At 36.0% G+C, this 21,462-nt stretch overlaps 1 protein-coding gene across 3 annotated transcripts in view; it reads right to left on the reverse strand.

Annotated features, from left to right (window-relative positions):
• The window catches only part of RC3H1 (ring finger and CCCH-type domains 1), a 56,695-nt gene that overhangs the window by 17,980 nt on the left and 17,253 nt on the right, over positions 1-21,462 (reverse strand). Inside the window, exons 2-9 of one of the 3 annotated variants that reach the window (XM_033092423.1) lie at positions 16,517-16,907; positions 13,405-13,525; positions 12,469-12,708; positions 11,841-12,016; positions 8,710-8,910; positions 6,774-6,900; positions 2,023-2,141; positions 198-310 (exon numbers count right to left, since the gene is read on the reverse strand). In XM_033092423.1, coding sequence (XP_032948314.1) covers positions 198-310; positions 2,023-2,141; positions 6,774-6,900; positions 8,710-8,910; positions 11,841-12,016; positions 12,469-12,708; positions 13,405-13,525; positions 16,517-16,747 — 1,328 coding nt within the window. In that variant the 5' untranslated portion in view covers positions 16,748-16,907. Of the gene's footprint in view, positions 1-197; positions 311-2,022; positions 2,142-6,773; positions 6,907-8,709; positions 8,911-11,840; positions 12,017-12,468; positions 12,709-13,404; positions 13,526-16,516; positions 16,908-21,462 lie in introns of all 3 variants that reach the window. The other 2 variants (XM_033092424.1, XM_033092422.1) reach the window with 2 other exon arrangements.

Below are 21,462 nucleotides of genomic sequence, written 5' to 3' on the forward strand. Positions count from 1 at the left end.
GAAAGCTGAAGAAACTGCTTTAGTTTTGTTTTGTTTTTTTTAAATTCTGTACTATGTTCTAGACATTTCTGTTCTTTAGAGAGAATGCCAAGTACTATTTTTCTACTTTCTCAATGGCAGCAAATTATCCTACTGAGTAATTCCACCTTATTCTATAAGTTATTGGAAGGTTGAATTGAATGACATTTTACACTTACTTTTCCAGTTCCTCCTGTGAGTGTGCAAATGTACAGCTGGCCCCACGAGGGCATCCTCCTCTCTGCTTCATATCTCGACACATGTATGTTTTATATTTGCTATGCTGTGGAGGCTAAGACCAAAATTAAAGCATCAGACATTTAAAAAATATGTATATTTTGCACTGCCATTTTTGAATCTTGATAATCTAGATGAACAATTCACACTGAATCACACACTTATCTAGACTGCCTAGAGCAAATGTGCTGGAAAGTCATCCTGTCTGAAGTCTCAGAGTCCAAAAATAAATGAATTATAAAGAATGTAGTCTTGATTTTTCTGGTATGTTCTCAAACATGTACCATCACATGAATTCTTGATTAAATCTCATGAGGGCTCTATAATCTTCCTTCCAAGTTTTATAATGGAAAACCACTGAAGTTGAGGACTTTCAAATGTTTAAGCTGTCTTCAAATATTTGTTTTGAACAGTGTTTAGTATAGCTATACTTGTAATTCTGTTTCCTTATAACACACCATAAATCATCAATAAGCCCTGTAACTGCAAAGTATTCTGTAACCAATTCTTGACAAGTAGACATATCAAGGACTTAACATACCTCAAAAGGTACAAATCAGACTTATTACTTACAACTCAGGAATAAGGCAGCACAATGGATTTGGGAGTTGAGATAACAAAGACAATACTAAGCTAATTGAAATTTAATGTATTTTATCACTTATTGGCAGAACATAACGGTTAATCTTATTTTTGTTACATCATTCGTGATGTCTAATGGAACAGGGAGTTAAAAATAGGTTTTCTTTTATTTCTGAATCATAAAATAAAGCTCTGATCTGTGCTTAGATTGATTAGGAAAATTGTATACATATTATTCTTCTTAGGACAGTTTTAATATTTCTTACCTCCCAAAGAAGACCAGTTAAGACTATTAAATAATCTATTAATATTTACCTGAGCCACATAAATTAATTACAAAGTTTTAATTTCTCAAGCTTACTACTGTAAAATAAAAGGTCTAGTGGGAGTGGCTGGATGGCTCAGTTGGTTAGAGCACGAGCCCTGAACAACAGGGTTGCCGGTTCGATTCCCACATGGGCCAGTGAGCTGCGCCTTCCCTAACCAGATTGAAGACAACTAGCTGCCGCTGAGCTTCCGGAGGGGCAGCCGGATGGTTCAGCTGGTTAGAGCACGAGCTCTCAACAACAAGGTTGCCGGTTCGATTCCCACATGAGTTGGTGGGCTGCGCCCCCTGCAACTAAAGATTGAAAACAACAACTGGACTTGGAGCTGAGCTAGAATGAAGGGCAACTACTTGGAGCTGATGGGCCCTGGAGAAACACACTGTTCCCAATATTTCCCAGTTAAAAAAAAAAAAAAATTTGAGGAAAATTGATGCAATGGTATAACAGACCTTATGAATGAAAAATTTTCAAATACTAATATAGAAAAATCATTTATGAATGTGTGAACAATATTGGAGATGTAGCATTAGCACTAAAAAGTGATACTTATTGTCAAACAGAAATATAACAGTAACCAAAGAGAGTAATTTGATTTAAATAGAATAAGCTTTAGCACAGAATCAAATGCCACTATATCCAATGAGAAAAATGACTCCAGTACATTAGACCCACAAGAATTATTTAATTTCAGTGTGTCAGATAAAATTATGAGGCTAATCCAAGGAACTGGTTGCTAACCATGCTAAACTAATTTATAGTTTCTACAGTCTCAAAATACTCGTGTATTGTTGTTGGCTTTGTTTGTATCTTTAAGGATACCCACAGTGGTTTCCTTCTAAGTTTCAAACTTCTGCCTTACCTGCTGTTGATCTGCTCCTTTTTTGCTGTGGTTCTGGATATAATCAACCAGCCCATGTACCACTGTACGCACAGCAACCAGCCCATTTTCTAGCTGTTCCCAAGTAGGAGGAGGAGCATCTACACAACAAATAAAAAACCTTTTTTAATTATGTTAGTCAATGTTTTGCTCAACACTAAGTTAACAAAGGAACTGTGTCAGTACCTCAGTAAAATCAAATTAAGCTTTATTATAGCTTTGTAGGTAATATTCACCTGAACATCATTTTAAAGAAATACAGTCTTTCAAAGGTGGGGTTGCAAACTAAAATAACTACAGGGACAGGGAAGGTAACATAAACAAACTAATAAGTAGGCCAGACAATAAATGGCAACTGCCGTTAGACCCTGAGTATTGGAAATGACAACAGTGAGTGACAGGGCATGTGGAACTGCAGAGTATGTCTCAGGTCTAAGGTTATGGTTACCATTTAACTTTAGCTGACTGCTGTTATGTGAAGAAGCAAGGCTGGCACTGCTAGATACACCACTATTTCCCAGGGAAAGCTGAAATGTGACATTTTTCGGTAAAATTACCCAGTTTATAAGTGTTGATACCTAAAACTTTAGAATACTGTGCAGGTCAACACTGTGTGGACCCAACAAGATGTAACTGTGGACTGCCTACAGTCAGACAATCTGTAATGTCTATCTTGAAATTTTGTATAAATTCAAGTACTGGTACACAGAATATTTAGAAAGTTTAATAGAAGAGCTATTATATAAATCAACTCTATTATATTGTTCTCATTTAGTAAGTTATTTGTCTAGTGCCAGCACTGTGATTTTATAAAGGAAAAATTAACCATAAGGCTAAATATGAAATGTTCTCTAAAAGAAGTATAAAATGAAATGAGAACAGAGATAGAGAATAGACTTCTGTCGGAGACACTCTAAAAGACTTAGGTGATGGCATTTAAACTTGGCTTTGAAGGACACACAGAATTTTAACAGGAAAAAATGATAAAGATATAGAGGTAAAGAGAAAAGTCATACAAAAAAGTACTTTCTGGAATACCTACTAATTCCCAGGTATTGTTCTAGTTACTGGGGAAGTCACAGAGATCAAAACAAAAATCCTTGTTATACTCAAGGAAAGGAGCCAGACAGTAAATAAAATAAGTAACTACAATACAAAGTATATTTAGAGAATACTGAGTTGAATGAATAAAGAAGGGGAGTTAGACAGGCAAGTGTACATTTTTAGACAGGGTGGCCTCAGAAGCCTCCTTGAGGTTTCATTTGATTAAAGACCTGAAAGAAGAGTTTGAGTGTGACTTACGGATAATAGGAGAAAAACATGCTAGAAAGAGGGAAGAAAAGTGCAAAGACCTGATGTGGGAGTACGTCTGGCGTGTTCCATGGAGGTGAGACTAGAGAGGAATTAAATTAGGTGGAAAAAGAGTAGGAGACGATGCTGGAGAGAGGTACAGAAGACCAGTCATGCGAGGCCTGAGGTCATGGAAAAGATTTTGCCTTTTACTGAGTGATGAAAGCACTGAAGAATTCTGGAGCACAAGGGTAAGAGCACTCCAGCTCTTCTGCTAAAACCGCACAGACAATAAGAAGCTATTCTATAATCCACGAAGAGAGATAAGGGTGGTAGCAGTGAAAGTGATAAGCAGATGGATTCCGGATGGATTTGAAAGGAAGGGCCTACAGGATATGCTGATAGAGTAGATGGATCTGAAGAGAGAAAGAAGAGTTGAAGACGATCTCGCCAAGGTATTTGGACTGAGGAAACGGAAGGACAGAGCTGCCACTAACAGGAATGGCAGGGCTGGGACAGAGGCTTACAACTCACTTTTGGACAGATTAAGTTTGAAATTCTTATTAGATACTCAAGTAGAGCTGTTGGATATTTAGCAGACAGGTTGATATACAAAAGAATTTGGGAAGAATTTGGATATACTATGTTTCACAGATTCTAAAATGCTATTAATTGTAATACACACATACCCTTATTTTCTGTGCCACCAAAAAGATTGTTAGAAAAAAGATTGCTAATTAAATTATGACATGTCATTGATTGTACAAATGCATCCCAATTTCAGAAATGCTAAGATCTGAAAAAAATGTACTTCAGAACTGATGAAATATAGCAAATTCACGAATCATATAAATATTTAAAGCCACAAGGCTAGATGAGATTATCTAGTGAATGGGTATAAACAGAAAAGAGAGGGCCAGCCTGGTGGCTCAGGTGGTTGGAGTGCCATCCTCCTAACAGGCCTCCGGTTTGATTCCCACACGGACCAGTGAGCTGTGCCCTCTACAGCTAAGATTGTGAACAATGGCTCTTCCTGGAGTTGGGCTGCCTTGAGCAGCAGGAGGTCAGTGTGAGCATCCATGTGCTGCAGTGCTGCCATCATGAGTGGCCGGCAGCCATCGTGAGCAGCTGGCAACCGGTGAGAGCTGCCATGAGCGGCTGACCAATGACTGGAGACCGACTGCCTCAGCCGGGGGTGGGGGAGTGGGGGAGCGCAAGGCTCATAATACCACATGGGCCAGGGAGCTGTGTCCCACACAACTAGACTGAGAAACAACGGCTTGAACTGGAGTTGGGGGGAGGCGGTATAAGTAGTGGGGGAGAAGAGATACGAGGATTAATCTCTGGGAGCACTCCAAAAGTCAGGCTACAGCGGCGGGGGGAAAAGGTTAGAGTCTATAGAGAGAAGGAAAAATCAGAAAAGGAGGCTGAGAAGGAGGGTCCAATAAAGAAAGAAGGAAACTTAGGAGAGAGTGGTGACCTAGAAGTGAAAAAAGTGTTATAAAGAGTAGAGAGTAAGCCACAATGTTAAATGCTGCTAACAGGTCAAATATAATGAGTGCCAAGAACAATATTAGCTATATGGAAGTCACCTGTCACCTTGACAAAAAGCAGTTTTGATTGAGTGATAATGCCTGATTAGAGTGAGTTCAAGGGAGTGCTATAAAAAGAGGAGAAACGGAGTGGCAGGTGGATGGCAAATGGTGCCAAAAGTGTGTTATGATGAGAGGAATAATACCATGTTTGTGTGCTGACAGAAATGCTCCAGAGAGAAGGAAACTGATAATATAAGAAACAGAGGATACTGGCAGGATATTCTTGACAAGATGACATTGGCACATGAGGAGAGAGGACAGCGTTAGCTCGTAGTACAGTTATCCACTGTTACACAAGGAGAGCAGAATGTATTGGCACAGATGCAGGTAAACAGGTTGATGGCTGATGGGGGTGGTAAGCTTGGCAAAGTGCTCTTATGATCACTCAGTATGATCAAGCACAGAAATGGGGAAAAAAATCACTGTGTTTTAGGAACGGATCTAATTTGGTTTGATTACGCAATTTTGGTAGTAAATCTACAAAGGCAGGCTGATAAAAAATTAGAGAGCTCTGAATGTCACCGTCAAGAGTTCTAAACTTTTCTGTAAGCAATGGGGTATCAATGAAAGTTTGTAAGTGTGGAAATAAGATCAGAATGTGATTTATTTTGCAGCAGTATAAGTGGAATGGATTGGAACAATTAAAAGAGTAGAGGAAAGTGGAAGGCAGTCTCAGGAAAAGGAATGAGGTCCTCATTAAGGCAGAAATAACAGGCATGGGATAGAGGGATATTGTGAAAGAAAAACACATAGATCCTGTTGTCTGAAATGGTATGTAGAGCAAGTGAAAGGAAAAGATATGAAGTAACAGAGAAGACTTGGGTTGTAAGCTTACATACCTCGAGAATGAGGTCATTTGCAGAGAGAGGGAACACAGGAGGAAGAGCAGGTATCAAGTGAAGATGGAACACAGACGATGGTGAATCTCAGAAAGCATTTGGGAAAGTGGGTCTGGAGTGATGAAGAGATAACAGTGAGAGAGATATCTGGGCATCTATTATCTATAAAGGGATACCTGATGCTGGGATTGAATGACCTTCACCAACAGAGTGTAGAGAAAACAAAATTCCAAGCACAGAATCAGCCTACTCCTTAGTGGGCAGGAGAGGAAAGTGTGGTCAAAATAAGACAGAAGCAGCATTTACACAGGTCAGAAGAGAACCGTAAGGCTACAGAAATACAGTACTAGGAGAATTTCCATACCAAGGAAGTAGTCAACAACATTATCAAATGCTGAAGACAAATCAAGTAATTTAAGGACTGAGAAAAAGCCATTGGAATTAGAAACTGGGAAATTACTAGTGAATGTTAAGAAAGTTTTAGCTCAGTAGTAAGAACACAGCAATAGAAGACCAGCTAAAATATCTCAAATGTAAGTATTAGGTGAAAAGTGAAGGATGGGTGATTTTAAGGTCAAGAAGAAAGAACAGGAAAGGGGTTGAGAGTAAGAGATACTTGATGAAATGATGTATCATAGAGGAAAAAAAAAACAGGCCCAAGAAAATGCACCTCACAACATATGATTTAGAAAAAAATGAGAAAACCTGAGTTTTGTCAAAAGAGATGAGAATGGTAAAACAGCACAATTTTTACAGTGGGAGAAAGAGGAAACAAAGGATCACAGAGAGAATTTACTGGTGAAGTGAGGAGCACAATAAAAAGTATTAAATAAATATTGGTTGAAGCAATAAAGAGACAGAGAAGACTGGGGCCAGAAACTTAAATACTGTAGAAAAAATATGGAATAACCACCCAGGGAAATGATAGAATGTAACAGAAAATAATTTAACAAATCACTGAGCAGCACCAGGGCACACAAGACAGTCCAGTAATTTCCCTTGGGTTTACCTGGACTTGGGTCAATGTTTGCTAATAGCTCCAAATGGGGTCTCAGGCGGTTCAAGTTTGCTGGATCTCCAGTCCGCTGAAGAGCAATAGTTAGTTCCTGAACACTTTGTGCAAAAGAGGCTGGGGTCTGCAACTTAAAAAACATAAATATTAACTTTCCCAAAGGCCACATAATCCTTTTAAAATGAAGATTATTTACAATATCACAATCATTATTGCAATTTGTTAAATTTAATTTTTTCCTCCCACATACCCAACACTTTGACAGACTGAATTACCTGCTACCTGAGCAAACCCTGCACCTCCCTGCAGCTACGGCTTGGCTTATTGTATACTCTCTTCCCTCTGCTGTCACATTCCTCAAATATGAGACCGTTTTCAATTTCTCAGTTTGGAAGTACTCTTCCCACTTCACGTTCTTACAGTTTGGTTCTTGGGGTTCTTTCAAATAACTGAAATTTGGAAATATTGTCTAGAGATAATGCTATATACAATACCAAGAACGATGAAACTGAACTCAGTCAAACTGAGTTTGAGTTCAAATTCTGTTTTAGACCAAAGATTGTGACACTGGCTATAATCTTTACAGTCTCAGTCTGAAGCACATCTGTTATATGGACTAAATAATTTCAAAAGTCCATTGCAACTCAAAACAATCCTATATTGGTTTGGGTTTTTTGGAAGCTAACAGGTTGTGTATCTTCCTAATAAGCCTTAATGATAAACATTCTTGGATTATCTCCCTTAAGTTGGCCAAACATGACCTTTAACGGGGGAAAAATTGATTATGTGATAGTAACTAAGAGTTTTTACTTGGAAAAATTTAGCAGTTTATTAATATAGATGAGAATTTTTCTCTCCCAAAAGGTCACTCTATAAAAGGTAATTTTTAAAAAAAAGTATACATTAAAAAACATGGAAATTCACACACACACACACACACACACACACGCTGGAAAGAGGCTTAGTAGTTAAGAACATAGATTCCAGAGTCAGAATACCCGAGTTCAAATCCAGCTCTGTCACTGGAGAAATGTACATAACCTCTCTCTGTCTCTCAGGGCTGTTAGAAGATTCAATGAATTCTTTAAACACCAGGCACATAGTAAGCTCTCAGTAAGTGTTAGATATTATTATATTTAGGGAACTTTTACATCTTGACCTTATTTCTCTCAATTAATGGTAGGGCAGACTCTAATATATAATCATCTCTGTGATTATAAGTATGTAAGGTAAAATAGTAAAAATTAAATACTGTTATTTAACATAACATATTTACAAGGTGCTTTAAAAGACCTTTATAGAACTTTCACATTGAATTACAACACTGCTATAGTATGCTCCAATTTTATTAAATATAGCTCTTAAAATCTGAAATAAAGGAGCCTGACGTAAAATTCATGACCTAAAATTCATGTGTACTCTAGTGATTTCTTCACTATAACAAGAGATATAGAAATAAATTTACTGAATATTTGATTAAGCTCAGAATGGTTGGTAATTATGTGAAATTATTCTAGCTGAGAATGATATGAAACCTCAATGTGTACATCTTCCAGACCATTAAATGGCTGCTACAGGGAAGACAATAAAGGCACTTAGAAAATGGATTTAACTATGATCAAAACTCAGAGAACAATAAAAGAAGTGATATAAAAAGAAGATAGGATCCTCTCAAAGGAACGAAAGACAGCGTGCTGGATAGAGCATTATAACACTAATCAAATCTTATAGCAACAATGTTAATTAAAACCCAGTTAAAAAAAAATCTTTATATTAACAAACTGGAATTATGATGACTAGTTATGACACTTGGTTACAGAGAATATAATTTCAAGAACCTGACATAGAGTAGTCACTAATACACATCTGTTAAATAAATGAATTACCAAATCTCCAGGATTAGTCCAAGAGGAAGGAACACAAAAGGATGTACCTTGTCAATAATGGACTGCATATGAGACTTGTGAGACTGGTCTCCATAGAGCAAAGAGGACCACTGGTCTGGTGCAATCCGTAAGCCTGCTTCCATAGCAATCTGCACTATCTGGGAGTCATGTTCTCGCCGCAGAGCTTCATAGGTTCTAAATTCTTCTTTCAGCTGCATCAAAGAAGAATCTTCATCACGTTTGGTGACCTACGAAGACACACATAATCTCATAATGAGTCCCGGAAGGAACAAAATGGGTTTATACTTTCTAAGACCACATATAGATAACAGATCATTTTAAATGTAACAAATTTCTTTTCGCAACAATAGCAAGATTAAAATGGAGCACACCATTTTGCCAGTAAAACATTTCCCCCTTTATAAATGTCACAATCTTCTGGACAGGTCTTACAGAAAGAATATATGCTGGAACAAAATTCAAAGACTGAATAGGCAGATCTTAACACATAATGCAGCTTAAATTGTATGTGTGTGTATATGCATTTGTTAAAAGAAGAAAATACTCATACAAAGTACAATTATTCTGAAAAACAATGTATGTTTCTTCTCCATAACTGTGGATTATTACTCTTTGGCTTGCCTGGCACTGAGCTAGCTGCTACTCATAAAAGAGCTTCAGATGCTGGTGTGATTCTAAAGATGACTAATTTGTATTTGGCTTAATTCTCCATGGAGTTTTATAGGCTGAGCCATCATTAGAAAGTGCAAATTCTGAGATGCTGAATTAGAATAATCATGACGATAATAATACCTTTTAGTAAATAAAATTAACACTTACTGAGTACTTGGTATGTACCAGTTGGTGTGTTAAGTTACCTTATTAACCGTTGTACTGACATATTACCATGTTTAATCCTCTAAACTGGTTGAGGCAGGTACTATTGTTATCACACCCAGTGATTCACCTTTTGAGTCAAGCTGGATTTAGGCCAAAGGCTTAACCAATCAAAGTAATATAATTAATTCTAGGTTAAGATCACCTACATATTTTGCCTTGTTGACCTTTTATTCCCATACAGACACAAATTCCTGTAGTAGAAACTCCCCCCCGCCCTTTATTTTTCTCCCACTAAAGAAGCTTGGCAATATTTCAGTCATACTTTTAAGGTCATACTGATACTATATTTAAAAATGTATTCCATTCTTATTACAAGAAGGTCTAAATTAAATTTTGTTAGATAAGTCCATAGAAAGATCAAATAAATAAAAAAAATCAAGAATTTATGGTCACAAAAAATACACATTTTGACACTATTCAAAAGCAAGTCAAAAGACCAAATACACATGTATGTTATGAAAACTCCCTCTCAACATAGGATACACCTCGTTAAAATGTAGAATATGTTTTCTATATGACATACTGGGGTTCCCTGGACTTGGCTCTCAAAATTCTCTTTAACTAAAAGACAGTCAAGGATTTCAAAGAGAGCAATGTCTAAAGTCCTGGAATTGTACTATATACTAAGAACAGAATTATCCCACAGATTAAAAAGGTTTTCAAAAGGAAATAAAAGAGATGATAGCTAGAACACAGCAACATGGACACATACACCTCCAACAAAGAATGGAAAACGCAGTCTGATTTTAGTTCCGTAAGGAAATTGAAACGGTTTTGGTAGACACTTAACAGAAACTCTGCCATAGTGAATAGTTAAGGGTATAGACCTACTGCAACGAGAGAAGATAAACTTTTCATGATTGAGAGTACAGTACAAACGACCACCAAGAGAAAAAAAAGCAGGCAGACAATGAAATAAAGGGAAATAATCATGACCCAAGCGGAAAATCGGATTTTTACAAATTTCCAATCTTTTAAAAAATCACTATTAATGTTTTTAATTAGGATTGTGACGTTCACTTTGTGGCTATTCTGGGGTTTATGAGCCCCTTATTATTCTTCACAGGGGAAGGTTGGATTTCCTTATCTCTCTTTTTAGTTTTTAAACTTTCTATATTGTATCTGTCTGATGCTACTACTAATGGAGAACAAACAACATTGGAGGCAGGGAGACATTCTGAAGTGTAAGCTGGATTACTCTATACAATCATGTTATTTCAACCATTGTAACAAATTTGAGCTACTCAGGGACAATCTGCACCAATTGGAGCTATTTTCGCTAGAGGTTGTGACAGCTCCAGAAGCACCTACGGAAAATGAGAGGAGTGGGTAGAACCATTTTCTAGAGAGGACAAAGCAGAACCATCTTCTAAGGCCAGGAGAACCAGCTTTAGAGCTTCTTCCTGCATTGGGTACACACCTGAAGCCCACATCCCATTTTCAGTACATAATCTGACTTTAGAAAGAAACAGAATAATGTTGGCCTTTAGATAGAGTTTTAAAAACATTTTTTATAGTAATTCTGTCTACTCTGCTGCTGTTTTGTGAATCATTTTATCCTTTTCAAAAAATGAGAGAGAATAGAATTTAGTAGGATGGCTAATGTGGGATTATTTTAGTTTAAGTGTCAGATGAGGGAATGTGGGGACCTCAGGAATGGATTTCTGCAGAGCTTGTATGAACTGACAATGTTTTAAAGACATGCTTCCCTGATCCACAAAGTACTGGTTATGTGTTGTGTCAGAAGCAAGAAGCCTTAACATTAAGAAGTCACAAAAACAGGACGAACAATAAATGATATACAGTGGGCACCAATGCTGGAAGTAGTGCTCCATCAGTTTGGGGTACCAAAGAATCTGTCCAGCATTACTATACACCCTGAAACCGAAATGGCAAGGGGGACTCCAGTACCGTGTGTGTGGAATTCTGTCAGAAGCAAAGAGCCCAATAAAACTTATTCCTGCTACAAGGGCTCTCTATTCAGACCAATTCTGCTAGTCTTGGTGGAAAACTGAGTATTAGTTTGTATTAGTCTCTTCAAATACAAAAATCTGTAAGCCTTGGTTTGATCTATGTTGTTCAGTATCTAACATACAAAAATTAATACAAAAAGACAACTTTAATAGGACACCATCTACATTCTTTAAAAGAAAAAAGAAAACTTGCTGAAATTTCCTGAAAAGATACAGGCAACTTTATTAAACTACAGGTCTTACTACGTAAGTTTAGGGGAAAGACAAGGTTTGCTTTTAAGCTGAAATGTGACCAAGGTTCTTACCTTGAAGCAGGAGGCTCTGTAAAGAAGCTGGACAACATGCCCAATGCTAGTTTTAGAGGCTTGAGGAAACCGGGGCTCCAACCTTTGCACCACAAAGAGAACCAATACTTTTCTTGATAAAGCAGAACCATCTTCTAAGGCCAAGAGAACCAGCTTTAGAGCTTCCTCCTGCATTGCTAGGAAAAATTGGGCAAAACCAAAATTTATCATGTGCAGAGATAAGATAAATCCACTTATTAGAAGGGCAATATTCAATATTTTTTTTCAGGTATCACTTAATGAATGGGCTACACAATAACCGACAGACACAGTTACACTTGTTAACCTTTTGGAGGCAATTTTGTATTATATTCTGTATATTTTACTTAAGAAAGCAGATAAAAAATCAATTTAAGAAAAACTTAAAGAAAACATTTAAAAACTTCTATCAAAATGAACAAATTTTTGACATTAAAAGTTTTAAGTGCTCTGAAAAACTGACATGGAATTACCCAAGCCATGACTGTCAAGAGGGTTGTTACTTGCTAACAACAGAATTTGCAATGAACTGGACTTTGGACCTAACTTATAGTTCTTACAGCATACTTTGAGAATTTCTTGCATAGTAAATAGGAAATTAAGTCTATACCTGGTCCAAGGAACTGGCAGCCCCTAGCCCTGACTGCTGCCCAAAGGTTGGAAGAGAGCTGTTGGGGGTTCTGGTGCTGGAGAATGAGTTCTGTAACTGTTCTTTCACCTAAAGACCGAGCTGCCCGCATGGCACGAATCCTGCCTTCTTCTTCCACTAGTTGGCAGTGGACCAGAGTCACCAGCTTCCTCTGCATTGGGCGACTCAGAACACTCTGAGTCGTGCTATTCAGACCCACTCCTTTAAAAGAGAGCAAAAAGTTATTTCTAGGTTTACAACACAATTTTAGAGACCAGGAAAACTTCCTCTGACGGCTGACTGACTTAGGGGTATGTGAATAGTTCGGAGTTCTACCAGAACATTTAAAATAAAAGCAATAAATAAAATTACACAAGTGAAGCATTTTTACAAGTATACAAAAGCTGTCATCTCATGCAAATGTAACACAACAATAAATACACCATTATTTATGTTAATCATGGAAGAATAAAGGAAAAAAAAGCTAGACAATAATTAAGATCCAGATCTTGAGGTCATAACAGCACTGGCATATTATTTCATAGTGATTAATCTTCCCTTCCTAATGAAATAGGCTGTAATGAGACAGTAATGACAACTTCCAGTTTTATTACATCCCCTACAGTACACCGTATGAAACCGAATGGAAGGCAGACAACAATTCAGAGTTGTCATATAATAGAGTCCTCCTGAAACCATCAGTGTATTTATACTTCTGCAACTCATTCAAATGTTTCAAACATAAACTCTAAATTCACTACTTTATCTGCTTGGTTTATAATGACATTATTTAGCACCAATGGGTTTGGTTTATAATAAATGAATGTCATTAACATTCACTTAAAGCCCACAATCTTTCTGGTAATAAAAGTATTTTGATTAACATTTGCTTAGTGTTGCTAACGGCATCTGATTTACCTCGAGCACTGCTGAGTGGTTTCAGGTATAATGCTAATTCTTCTACACACTTCTTGGCTTCCTCATAATGCTTTGTATCTTCCACCCCACTACACAGAGTAATGGGCTGCTGCTCAGGGACCTAGAGGTCAAAAGAAAAGGTCTGTGTCAGTGCTCACTAATTAATTAAACAAATGTTTAGTGAGTGTGCTTATGCACTGTTCACACCAGTAACATCAAAACTCCCACTAAATTTACTGGATTCTTTCCAAAGATCTTACACACACACACACACACACACACACACACACACACACACACTTTATTGCATTATTTTGGTTTTGTTTTGCTTCTGTAACTTTATTGAGATATAATTTGCATACCATATAGGTGACCTATTTAAGATACAAAATTCAATGGTTTTCAGTATATTCACAGTTGTGCAACCATCACAATTTTCGAACATCTTTCATTACCTCCCAAAGAGCTCCATATTCTTTTAACTGCCCCCCTCCCATATTTCTTTCCAACCCCCACCAACCACAGGAAAACATTAATCTATTTTCTGTCTTTATGGATTTGCCTATTTTAGACATCTTACATAAACAGAAACATAGACTCATACAGTAACTTCCAAAGTGACTGTAGTATTTTGCATTCCTACCAACAGTAATCGAGTTTCTGTTGCTCCACACCCCTTCAGTGTTGGGTGGTGTCAGTGTTTGGGATTTTTAACTATTCTGACTGGTATGCAGTGGCATCTCATTGTTTTCATTTCCATTTCTGAATGACAAAGGATGCTGAGCAACTTTTGATTTGCTTACTTGCCATCTGTATATCTTCTCTGGTGAGGTGTCTATTCAGATCTTTGTCATTTTAAAATTATGTTCTTTTTATTAAGTTGTACGAGTTCTTTATATAGTCTAGATACAAGTTTCTGATCAGGTATATGAACTACAATGATTTTCTCCCATTCTGTGAGTTGTTCTTTCACTCTCCTGATGATGTCATTGGAAGCACAAATTTTTAAATTTTGATTTAGTTCAATTTATCTTTTCTCTTGTGTTTTTGGTGTCCTATCTACAAAACCACTGCCTATTCCAAGGTCACAAATTCTATGCCTATTATTTGTTCGAAGAGTTTTGTAGTTTTAGCTCTTACATTTAGCTTTTGATCCCTTTTGAGTTAATTTTTGTATATGGTGTGAAGTAGGGGTCCAAATTCATTTTTTTGCATTTGGACATCCAGTTTTCCCAGCACCATTTTTTGGAAAGACTGTCCTTTCTCCCAGTTACTGCTCTTGGCAACCTTGTCAAAAATCATCTGACTATACACGTGGGTTTATTTCTGAACTTTCTATTCTATCCCATTGATCTAAATATCTGCCTTTATGTCAGTACCATACTGTCTTGATTACTGTCGCTTTTGTAATCAAGTTTCAAAATCAGAAAGTTTCAAATTCAGAAAGTGTGATTCCTTTAACTTTGTTCTTTTTTAAGATTGTATTTTGGGGTCCCTTGTGATTCTGTATGAATTTTAGGTGAATTTTTCTACTCCTGAAAAATAAACCACCATTGGGATTTTGATAGAGCTTGCATTTGAATCTGTAGATTACTTTGGGTAATTACTTTGGGGTCATGTTAATAATATGAAATCTGCCTATATGTGAGTGTGTGATGTCTTTCCATTTATTTACATCTTTTAAAATTCATTTCAGCATGTTTTGTAGCTTTCAGTGTACAAGTGTTTCACCTCCTTTGCTAAATTTATTCCTAAGTATTGTATTCTTTTTGATGTTACTGTAAGTGAAATTGTCTTAATTTCCTTTTGGATTGTTCATTGTTAGTGTATAGACAGACATGCAACTGATTTTTGCATGTTGATTTTGTATCCTGAAACTTTAATTAATTTATTAGCTCTAACAGTTTTTAAACAGAAATCTTTAGGGTTAAAATAGTAGCTATTTTAAATGTCCTATACTCATATTTCACAAACATTAGTTGTTTCTGTTAAGCTATGACAAGGTCTTACTCATTTTGTAGAAAAAGAATGAGTTGATCTTTAGGCCACTTTATTTTAAAAAGTGAACCTTGGTTCTTAATTAAAATATTATATTTCTAAAATTGTTACCCTCAATAAGTCTATTTTTCAAACGTTTCCAAAATGTCATACTGGAATTTTCAAAATAAAAATGATTATGAAATGAAAAATTAAGTACAGAAGGAAAAAAAAAAAGAATCAACGGCACTTTCCTTTTTGACAAATATTCCGTAGTGTTGTTGGTGACATCATCAAGAAAGGTATGTAAATATATTGTTATCCTTTTAAATAAGCTATTCTAGAATTGCTCTCTTTGTCTCCAACATATACAATGTCAACCTTCACTACTTTATAGAAACTTATAGGAAGACATTAGTGGGAATAAGTCCAAAGTTCCAGTATATTTATTCAGAAAAGAATTTATGGTAAATATACGGTATTTTAGACTCACACTATGCAAATTAATCTAGTGAGGAATTATTTCGGTGAATCTAGCTCTCAAAAATCTGCCTCTCAGGCTTTGTGAAACCCTCTGAGGATACCACTAATCTCTAATTTGAGAATTCTGACATAAAACTTTCAGAGTATCACTTTCAGAATTACCACACTAAAGTTTATAGGTACCTCGGGATATTTGCTCCTACTCTAGATAAATGGTTCCCAAAGGCTGTGTGAGCTACGGTTTTTGTCATCTTCTTTATCTTTCATTTCAATTAGCCTCTACTAAGCAAAATTGTCTGAAGCAGCTTCACTTTTCCTATTAAGTAAAATACAGTGGTTTTGTGAATAATATTTTCCTCAATATTACAAGGTCCTTGCGACTTCCTAGGTTTCTCTAGTGATCTGAATAGCTAAGACTGTTGAGAAAGTCTGACCAGCAGATTAAATGGATGTTACAGCAGTCTGACTGAGAAATACTGCACGACGACAGTAAGTCTAATAGACCGAAATAAAGGATTTGCACAGTACTGAACAGAATTTTATCTATTGAAATAGAAGGCAATGTTACCCGATTTTAATTCAACAAGCCTCTCTCAGGAAGAAAACACACACACACAGAAATCAAAACATAAGAGTAAGTCACTCCTCTTACCTGAGCACCCACCAGCTGCAGCAACGCTGAGTTCACGGGAAGAAGCTCAATGTCTGTGTTGATAGTGGTCTGGTCAAATGGGCAAGCTTTGCGGTGGAGTTTATTCAGGCACATCTTGCAGACAGTATGGCCACAACCCAAACTGATGGGCTTTCGAATTGTTTCGTCAAAAGTCTGAGTGCAAATTGGGCAGGAAAGAAAATCCGTCCACTGTGGAGCTTGTACAGGCATTGCTTCTGGAGTTACTATTCACTCACACACACACACACAATATCTAAAGCAAAGATTCCACTGGAATCAAAATCTTTGAAAAAAGTTTATCTTTTTTTTTTTTTTTTTTTTTTTTAAGTATCTTCTGTAGATACAGTCAGCACATAGTGTGAAATATAACCTGGAAAACAAAGAAAAAGAAAAAAAGTAAGTGTCTTCCTTTTTCAATTTAACTCTGCTTTCTCATCCTACTACCTACAACCTTTTACACCACATTTACGTTACCGTAGTCCATCTTTTTGCACTTTTACAGAATTACAGCTGTAATAAAATATTCTGTCTCATCCCCTCAATTTAAAGATTGGGAGCAGACCCCAGAAGATAAAATAACTTGCCTGAGGTTGACACTTGAAGTTAGTTATAAAGTAAGATCCAGACCTAACTCTCCAAATTTCTCTAAATCTATGATTGTTTTATATTTAAAAATTAGCCTTTGCAACACGGCTAATAATAGTGTTTATTGACCCGTACACCAGTTACGTGAATCTGTTCAGCTGTAAAAATTTATCAAGCTCTATACTTTTAATAAGTACACTTCTGTAAATATTACACCCCAATAAAAAGGTTTTTAAAAATTAGCCTAAAATAAAAACTACCTTAAAAGATTTTATCATGTAATTTTGTATAGATAATGAGACGAAAAGATAAAGTAGAATTTTTTAAGGTTTATTTTTAACGGTTTCACATAGTCTTAAGAGTTTTATTTACTGGTAGGTATCTTTAACCCCCCAGTACTGCCTATACTTGCTATTGTGTGTTGTGTTAGAACAGTTAAAATTTACTTCAAAAGCTTTTTTAAATTCTCGGATTTAGGAAGGACAGAACAATTGTGTTAACAGGAGCACGTGTGTAATTGATTTTCGCTGTCTACCCTCTTATTTTTGGTGGGAGATAAACGCCAAATCAAACCACAAAACTCACCAGCTGTGTCTGACAGAAATTTTCTTTTTGTATAAAACCCAACCAGAAACTTCTAGTGTATATCTTCAACAGTACACACCAAACTTACTATAACTGTAGTTTCTAAAAATGAGAACTGATGCACAGAACAATAAAGTAACATAGCATACCAAGTTCTTAAAGACTTGATTATGCTCAGTAGAGACTACTTACAAAGAATGAAAAACAAATCGTCTTTAAGCTGCAATCAACTAATAATCTATATACCGCAAGTCACCAAGCATTACACTGAATTCATGTTTTATTGAAATAACCTTAAATACAAGCCCATTACTGATAAGAGAACAGTTTGTAAGAATGTTAAAACTTTTATCCATTCATTCAACAAATATTTACGAAGTACTACTATGTGCCAGACTCTGAACTGTTGCGGAAACAGTGACACAGCACAGAGTTATCTGCTTTCTGAGTAACCTCAGCTTTGTTTGGGTTTTTGCAAAGCATGCTACCGGATAAATGGACAATGAAAAAAAAAATTAATGGCCTAGTAGACAGTTACCAAGTTAATTTTCATGCTCAGGATCTAAAATTAAAGTTATCTGCATGTGTGTTCAAATGGCCCTGTGATAACAATAAAGAAACTGCCTCCCCGCCCCGCCAAAAGAAACTGCCCACATTTTGATTTCTATAATGTTTTAATTATACAAACTTTTAACAAAAGAAATTATGAGTAGCTGCAAGTTTACATGAAATTACTACTGCTTAATAAATGGAAACTATCATCTGGAATGCTAAAAAATACAGTATCTAGTTATTGTACTCAATAGTAGAGTCAAACAATATAACTGTGCACGGGGTTGCAGAATGTTTTAAAATAAAGAACAAATAAGGTAAGTGTTTAGAGGACATAATATTTGCAACAAAAACTGGTATTAGAATATGTTTGCTGAAGCTGATTAAGCCGGTAAAGTATCACCTACATGAACGTTTCTATGGATTAGCATGGCTTTTATATTAATACCTGCAAAGAATCGGATCCTGTGTTAATCCCTGCAAAACAGAGTTGCTGGTTCCTTCCTTTTTACTAGTATGGCTGTGCAGAGAACTTATAAAATTTGTTAGTCATAAAGTCAAGATAAAACAGCAGTTTATTTCCTTAAGCACTATAAACTGTACAAACCCCAAAGAGCACAAAAGACAAATGTTTTACTGCATGTCATTATAATTTTTACTTCTTATAAAACTATGTGCACATACTGTACTAAATGCCTTACATACAGCAAACCGATAAAAAGTAGGTAATTACTGTTTTTTTTAAAATATATTTTACAGATATAAAAAGTGGAGATTTAGAGATGCTGAAAACACTGAAAAGAAATAGAGCTATTAACCCAAATATTCTGGCTCAAAACCCAAACTCTTAACCGCATCACCACTCACAGATTAAGGAAGAACTACTTGCAGTTTTGTTCAAAACCCAATGTCACAAAGCTGTATTCCCTAATAGCTACTGTTCTTCAGGCAAACTTGTTGCCACATCTAAGGGTCAGGGCATTGCTCTAATTTCACTTAACTTCTCAACAAGATGTGAAACAGATGACTACTTCCTCCTTGACAGTGTCAATAATGAACCACACTGCCCTCCCTCATCATTCCCAGTTCACTGGCTATGCTTTTGATTTCTTAAACTTCTGGAGTCATCAGGTCTCTATCTTGACTTTCCTTTTCTAATTCTCCAGCTGAAAATCCTAACTGGCTTCTCACTACATGTAAAATAAAATCTGGATTTCTTATCCTGGTTTACAATGACCTAAATGTTATGACCTACACTTAGCTCTCCAACTTCATTTTCTAACACTTGTCCTCACACCCCACTACCCTCCAGCTATTCAAGTGAAGCTTGGTTCCATCTTAGAATATTAATACTAGTCTCTGTTTAATCTTTGAAATGGAGGCTACTCCTTATCATTTAGATGCCATTAAAAATGTCAACTCCTCAGCAGACCTCCCTGACCACTTAAAACTCTCAAATAACCTCTAAATTCCTCTCTAGTCCATCACTGTATTTAAATTCCCTGCGAAACATTTCCATCATCTGTAAGTTGCATTTTCTTCCTTATATTTTTGTTCACTCAATGTCTATGTTCTCCTATTATTTAGAAGACAGACTCCACTAGAGCACAGACCTAATCTGTGTTGTTTACTAGGAAAGCTAGAGCTTCTCACTACAATTCAGGCACACTAAAATTTTATTAGTTCTTTTCAAAATTCATTAAAAACCCTTATAAACTTTTGTATAACTTATCTGTTTCAAAGAACTAGCATAGTTTATTAACCTAGTAAAATGAGATTACATAGTTGCTAACCTCTTACATTTTCTAGTAAACCAGTTCTGGAGACAACTATACCAAACTAGATAGAATAAACATGCAGAATCAGCACCCAGTTTTTCACTAAAAATAAAAGCAAGCTTTTGACCATAAAGATAGGTCTGAGACACCAAGGGTAAAATAGTATTGTAAAAGCTTGACTTTGCCTGGGAAGTTTGATGACTAAGAACAGTAAGTCACTCTTTGATGATTCTAATTCAGGAATTATAAAAACAGCAAAGATATTTTTTAGAGATAAAGTGTCTGTCATTAATTGTAATTATTAGATCTAAGAAGCATTTCCCCTTCTTCATTCTCGAAACATCTTTCTCCAAAGTCATCTTTCCAAACATTCTCCAAGCTTCTCAAAGACAGTGTTTACATGTTCTTCAACCACAAAACATATCTAAACCACACAGGACATATCGCTCAGTGAATGTAATAAACATTCTTTCAGTTAAGAGTAAACATATGAAATAAAATTGCTAAAATACCAACACTGACTTTTTAAATTTCCTTAGAGCAAGATTTTGTCAGGGAGAAAAGAAAAAAAACAAGCTGAATAATTCTATTAAAGCACACGAGCTCAAGGCCTGCAGATAAATCACTATGTGTTGGGGGTCAGCCCAAATCTAGCTCATTAGGAGTACATTCTACTGGAACCTTACTGATCAGAAACAGAGCATGAATGATGAGTCTGTATTTCAAAAAAATCCAAAAGATGCTCAGTGATGAGAGCAATGGTCAACTCTCCCATCAGTTTAAATAAGGTCTACCCTCCTACACATAGCAACAGTTAGTGATTTCACTGTAGATAAATGATAACAGACAACACGGAATACACATGATAATTAAACAGCAATCAGCCCACCTTGAAGAAGGTCCAAAGTAAAAAATATAATTTCACCAATAATATACACATTATACCAGCAAAAGTGTTCATAGAAAACACTTAAAAGACTTATTTGGTTTCATGCCTTCTTCCTGTCACTGTACAGATTGGAGCTACTGTACAGAGTCTAATGTTTGATGTTTTACTGAGTTATCCCAACTTCCAAATTCTGATGAAAAACTATCACTTAAAAAAATCTATTTTTGTATTAATAAAGTTAATCATTAATATTACCACTTGACTTTTCTCAGAGCTTTTTAAATAAAGAAATAAGATCTTATCAGAGTAAAACTATTTCAATGAACAGTAAACAGTAAGACCAATGACTCATTCCACTATCTAAGTGACCAGTTTGCAGATATCAAACTTCAACTCTTACAGCTGCCTTGTAGCTATCCAATTCAAATCCATGCCTCTGCAAAATAACAAATAACTATATATTGTGAACCTCAAGGTTTAAAAGTGATTAAAGCAACTGCCAAAGAGCTACTATAGACAAAATTATGAGGACATGA

Source organism: Rhinolophus ferrumequinum, chromosome 22 (genome assembly GCF_004115265.2).
Source record: "Rhinolophus ferrumequinum isolate MPI-CBG mRhiFer1 chromosome 22, mRhiFer1_v1.p, whole genome shotgun sequence".
Classification (NCBI taxonomy): domain Eukaryota; kingdom Metazoa; phylum Chordata; class Mammalia; order Chiroptera; family Rhinolophidae; genus Rhinolophus; species Rhinolophus ferrumequinum.